Genomic DNA, 4,816 nt, shown 5'->3' on the forward strand with positions numbered 1-4,816 from the left:
TCATGATCTCAGTGCATTCATATATTAACAAAACTCACAACATGAAAAAATAAGTATACATCATGAGATGGGTGTATGGTCTGTAACCCAACAAGTTAACTAGTCCCAGGCAGCCTAGCAGGGGCTCAGTGACAGAAGTCCAGCTTCAGATGTCTTTGAAATATCCCGGGTCCTTTTACGTACAAGAGCAAGGTCCTTGCTGATCAGCTTCAAACCCAACAGGGCTCATATACATACGTACATACATCTACATACACATACACATACACACGCGTACACGCATACACCATTCTCTTCTCCCTTCAATTCCCCATACAGCATCAACTTTCATTAAAGGCATCAAGTCAGCCCTGTGGACCAACAGTAGCTAGAAGCTGGCTAGAGGCAAGCACCCTGATCCAAGATGATCCCACTTAAGCAACACCCATCGACCTGAGGCTTAGCAAGCAGGCTTGCTAACTCTGCTCCCTTAGCTAAGAAAGACATCGCTCCTGATTCATAAGTGGGGAGATGGAAAACATGGGTTTGCCAAACCTGGCAATTGAAATACATCTGGACAAGAGAACCAGCTGAAAGGATGCTGATCCAACAGGTGAGGGCAACTTTCTAGTCTGAGGCCATAGCCTCAGACATTGGGATATGCCTGTGTCTTGCTTAGAGTCCCAACAAAGGGATTGTTGAGACCTGAATGGATGCCGGAGACTTGGGTTTGAGGATGCCCTAGAGGAAGAGATGGGGCAAAAGGTCCTGGGGCCTAGGGAAGTTCTTCAGGGAGTCCCAGACAGGCCATGTCCCTGATCTTGGAGATTATAATGAATGTCTTCCCAAAGAGCATCAAGGCGGGATCTTAGCTCTCCCATGACCTTCCTGTCCCCATTACCCCCAAGCAGCTCTGGATAGAAGGTGTTGCGGGCAGGGGGAGGCGGAGCCAGCTGCTGTTGCAGCTCCTCTGTTTCATGGTCAATGACTTTAGTGAAATCAGCAATCTCCCGGAAGGTATCAAGACGAAAGGCCTCCAGCCGCTGCTGTACCTCCTTGGTCAGCTCCTCGGAGGACAGTGGGGAATCTTGCCCTACCCCTCCCACATTCTTATCCTCCCTGGCCCCAGCATAGGCAGTGAGCCCATCCCGTAGCTGGTCCAAATTGTCCTGGATGCGAGTGTGCAGAGCCTGGGCTTTAAGGGTCAGCTTTTTTGACAGAGCCTGGATGTAGCCACTGAGGCGAGCTGGGCTAGTGGCAGCATGTGGGGCCACATTGCGATGCAGCTCCTGAACATGCTGCCCAATTCCTGTCACCAGCCTCTCAGCGTAGGGGTGGAACAGTGCTTTTACCCTCCCTGTGTGAAGAGCCACTTGGTCCTGAAATTCCTGAAGCAGATCCCGGGCCTCATTCATACCCCCTAGCAATTGGTTCTTGGTGTCCTCCCCAAACATTTTCAGCTGCTCCTGCAGCTCCTGAACCCCTAGGGTCAGTCGCTCCATCAGTTCCACTGTATAGGGTTGGAGCTGCCTCCTTAACCCTTCCAGATTCCAGCCCACACGCTGATGGACCTCCTGGGTGTAAGGGGCCAGCCTGGTCCTCACCTCCTCCAGCTCCTTGTGTAGTTGGTGCTGCAGGTCTCTCGAGTCCAGAAAAGGCAAAGAAGGTTTTGCCCATCCAGCCAAGGGCTCTAGCTTCTCCAAGAAAGTGTCCACCTTACTGTGGTCTTGTTCAATGTTGGCTTTCAGGTTCCTGGGGAGGAGAGATGCAAACATGTACTGCTAGTTTTCTGGGCTTCCCAAACATATATATGTATATATATACATATACCTGACCTCCACCACCTAGGATTGAGTTCATCTATCCCCCCAAGGAGACCATGATATTGAGCAGAAAAGGAAGGTGGCTACAGAATCCATCTGACCCTCATCAGACTCCCCAGCCTGATGTTTTTTGGAGAGCACATATAGACATGGATACATATAAACACATGCCACAACCCTCTGAGCTTGTCCTTTTTCTCTCCTTCTCAACTGTCATAGTTGCTGATGATCTGGTACAGAGAGACTGGTTGTTCAACTCCTTGAACCATGGGGGTCAACATTATGGCACTGGGTGTAGTGGGGAAGGGAAAATTGTGTGGTCAGGGCTTAATAAGATTTCAGCCCCAGAGAACTGAGTCTTTACCACCCGTAATGTGATTGATTCAAGTCTAGGCACTTCGGTAGAGTGGTACAAGAGGGATGACAGAAAACTAGGTCATTCACCAGGCCTGGGTTTGGGGAGTGCAGGAGATTTACTTTGACCTAAGGAGCTGGCTCAAGAGTGGAGAATACAATGGACTGAGAATCAACCATCAGTGGAGAGGTAGGCAAGATGGGAAACAACAATCAGTTATACCATTGGAGGATCGTCAATGTGGCTACCAAGGGCTCCCTTTCCTCCTCCCCCTCCTCCGCCATCTGACCCTAACTTCTTGGAGCTCCTAGTCCTGGTCACTCACAGGAACTCTTTGCTGAGCTTCTGCTGCTCCATCTGTTCTATCCGGCCCTTCTCCTGGCCACTCTGGCTGAAGTATTCCCAGAAGCCTTTGTACTCCTTAGCTGTTGTTGACACTGTGGAGAAATTAGAATTGAGGATGGGTGGGGGAAGAGGGGACACAGCAGGGATTCCTTAACATCATCCATAGAGGTCTACCCTCCCTTGAAGTCCTAGGAAGGAGAGAGTTTCTGGGGCAGGAAGAGAAAGAAGAGAAAGAAGCCACATTCATAAAATCATAAAATTTTATGCTGGAAAGGAACTTAGAGGGCTAGTCCACCCCTCTCATTTTACAGAGAAGGAAACTGAGATTTAGATGAGGGGAAGTGATATGCCCAAGGTCATAGAGCTAATAAGTGGCAGAGTCAGGATCTGAAACTAGATCTCCTGATCTTCCACCAGTGTGGAACTGTTCCTGGAGTCTAGGCCTAGGAGTCAAAAACTCTCACTTGAGCTCTCTTCTTGTATCCAAACAGCTACATATTGAATGACTTGATTCAATTTAATTCAGTTCAGGTGTCTACCATGTTCAGGAGCTAGAGATTCAAAAACACGGCCCCCACCCTCAAGGAGCATATAGTCTAGTAGGGGAAATAAAACACACACACACACACACACACAACTTGTGTGAGGCACACAACAGTGAGGATTATTACAAAGCACAGGGAGAGGTTCATTACATTAACAAAGCCTAAATCCAAACTACCAGGGATTAAACCAAGCTGGATAGTTAGCTGAATTGGGATCCGTGGAAGCTCCAAACTGAAGCTCTGATTTTGAGTTTTTAGATCTTGCCCCTCAGCCTAGACTCCAGGACCCTTGGGTATAGAACTAGTCATACATAATCAATCAATCAATCAACATTTATTAGACCCCTGCTTCACGTCAGGCACTGTGCTAAGTGCCGGGGATACAAAAAGAGGCAAAAGATGGTCCCTGTCCTCAAGGAGCTTGCAACCTTGTGTATCAACCACCCAATAAGCATTTATTAAGACTCCCTATGGATGAGGCACTATGCTAAACCTAGAGGATAAAAAGAAAGAAGTGAAAGAGTCCTTGCTCTCAAGGAACTTACATTCTAATAGGACAGACACACGAGAATATACAGAATATATATACAAAGTTAATACAAGGTAATTTGGAGAGGGGGTGCCCTAGCAGCTGGGGGGCAGGGAGCAGAGGAGGAAAGGAGGCACTTGAGCCTAGTACCCCAAATGTACTTCACCCCATCATTGTCATCAGAGAAAGTAGCACCCACCTGAGAGGAGGGCCAGAACCAAGGCCAAGACTGTTGTTATCACTGCCATGATCCACCCTGAGAAGGAGGAAAAGTAAATGGAGTCAGAAAGTGGGAGAGGGAACTAAGAATCATTGAATTCCCAAGCAGAAAGGGACCTTCAAGATCACCTAGCCCTAAAGCTTTTCCACAGAGCTCCTTGTAACCCTTTCCAGGAGCACAGGACATGGAGTTTCCTCTTAATTCCTGGGAGGAGAACATCATGGACAGATGATGGAAAGGAAGAGGGTTTTTTCCCAGAGATGAACATGTCCCTATGTCTTACCAACACAAAAAAGATTAACTTTGTAAAATGTCCTACCATAGGCAGGAGCACCAAGAAAAGAAATAGGTCTAGATGAAAAGCTGGGCCTCTACTTGTGCCATTTACTCATCTATCCTCTCACCCAGCCTCCCATTTCACAGATGGAGAAGCTGAGGCATGAGGAAAGGGAAGAAAGTACTTGGGGCCCAATTTCCTGGTTCTTGCCCCCATTTCTTTACCATAACCATCTGCCTTGATCATTCTCCCCTAAGATGCTGGAACACCAACCTTTCCTCTCACCTGCCCAGAATACCAGTTCTGGGCATGAGGAGCAAGCATTCAGCTTTATATCCCACTGACCTGTACCTTTGGCAACAGCTACTTCAAGCAAACACCACGTGGAGGTCTAAAGAAGAATGACCTCAACTACTGTCCAGCACTCACCTGCCACCCATGCAAGGTGCCCAGAGATGAACTGATGCTTGTTCTGTAGCCCATTTCCATAGCCCTGGCTTCTCTGAGGTTACTTGGCACCAACCCTTATTCTCTCTGGGGTGTCTGTCCTAGGGAAAAGACACATCATGGAACTTTCCACTCAGGGCAAGGACTCCCTACCTAGTTTTTCTAAATCCTAGGACCTTTAACCTGCCCTAATAACATCCTACTCAGCATACATGCTGTACCCAGGCCCTAGTCTTACTCAACAGACTAAGTCAATGTGTCCATAGAACAAACAAGTGACAAATTATCCCCATGCT

The 4,816-nt window shown here is 47.9% G+C and overlaps 1 protein-coding gene across 3 annotated transcripts; it reads right to left on the reverse strand.

Annotated features, from left to right (window-relative positions):
* APOA5 (apolipoprotein A5) lies at nucleotides 1-4,615 on the reverse strand. 3 transcript variants are annotated; one of them, XM_027857513.1, is made up of 4 exons: nucleotides 4,503-4,615; nucleotides 3,776-3,832; nucleotides 2,483-2,594; nucleotides 1-1,731 (listed from the first exon to the last, which is right to left on the reverse strand). In XM_027857513.1, the coding sequence occupies exons 2-4, from the start codon at nucleotides 3,822-3,824 to the stop codon at nucleotides 768-770; spliced, it is 1,125 nt and encodes a 374-aa protein (XP_027713314.1). In that variant the 5' UTR covers nucleotides 3,825-3,832; nucleotides 4,503-4,615; the 3' UTR covers nucleotides 1-767. The 3 variants fall into 3 exon arrangements, with proteins under 3 accessions (XP_027713314.1, XP_027713313.1, XP_027713311.1); XM_027857512.1 differs by lacking the exon at nucleotides 4,503-4,615 and adding an exon at nucleotides 4,347-4,381; XM_027857510.1 differs by lacking the exon at nucleotides 4,503-4,615 and adding an exon at nucleotides 4,298-4,362.
* Between the last annotated feature and the right edge of the window lie 201 nt (nucleotides 4,616-4,816).

This window comes from Vombatus ursinus, unplaced genomic scaffold, assembly GCF_900497805.2.
Source record: "Vombatus ursinus unplaced genomic scaffold, bare-nosed wombat genome assembly UNPS02012156.1, whole genome shotgun sequence".
In the NCBI taxonomy this organism is placed as follows: Eukaryota; Metazoa; Chordata; class Mammalia; order Diprotodontia; family Vombatidae; genus Vombatus; species Vombatus ursinus.

Coding starts and splice junctions, on each gene's coding strand:
- APOA5 (XM_027857510.1), bottom strand. CDS start 4,319: ATGATCAAGGCAGATGGTTATG. Junction 3,833..4,297: donor GATCAAGGCAGATGGTTATG/GTAAAGAAATGG, acceptor CCTCCTTCTCAG/GGTGGATCATGGCAGTGATA. Junction 1,732..2,482: donor AAGCTCAGCAAAGAGTTCCT/GTGAGTGACCAG, acceptor TCTCCTCCCCAG/GAACCTGAAAGCCAACATTG.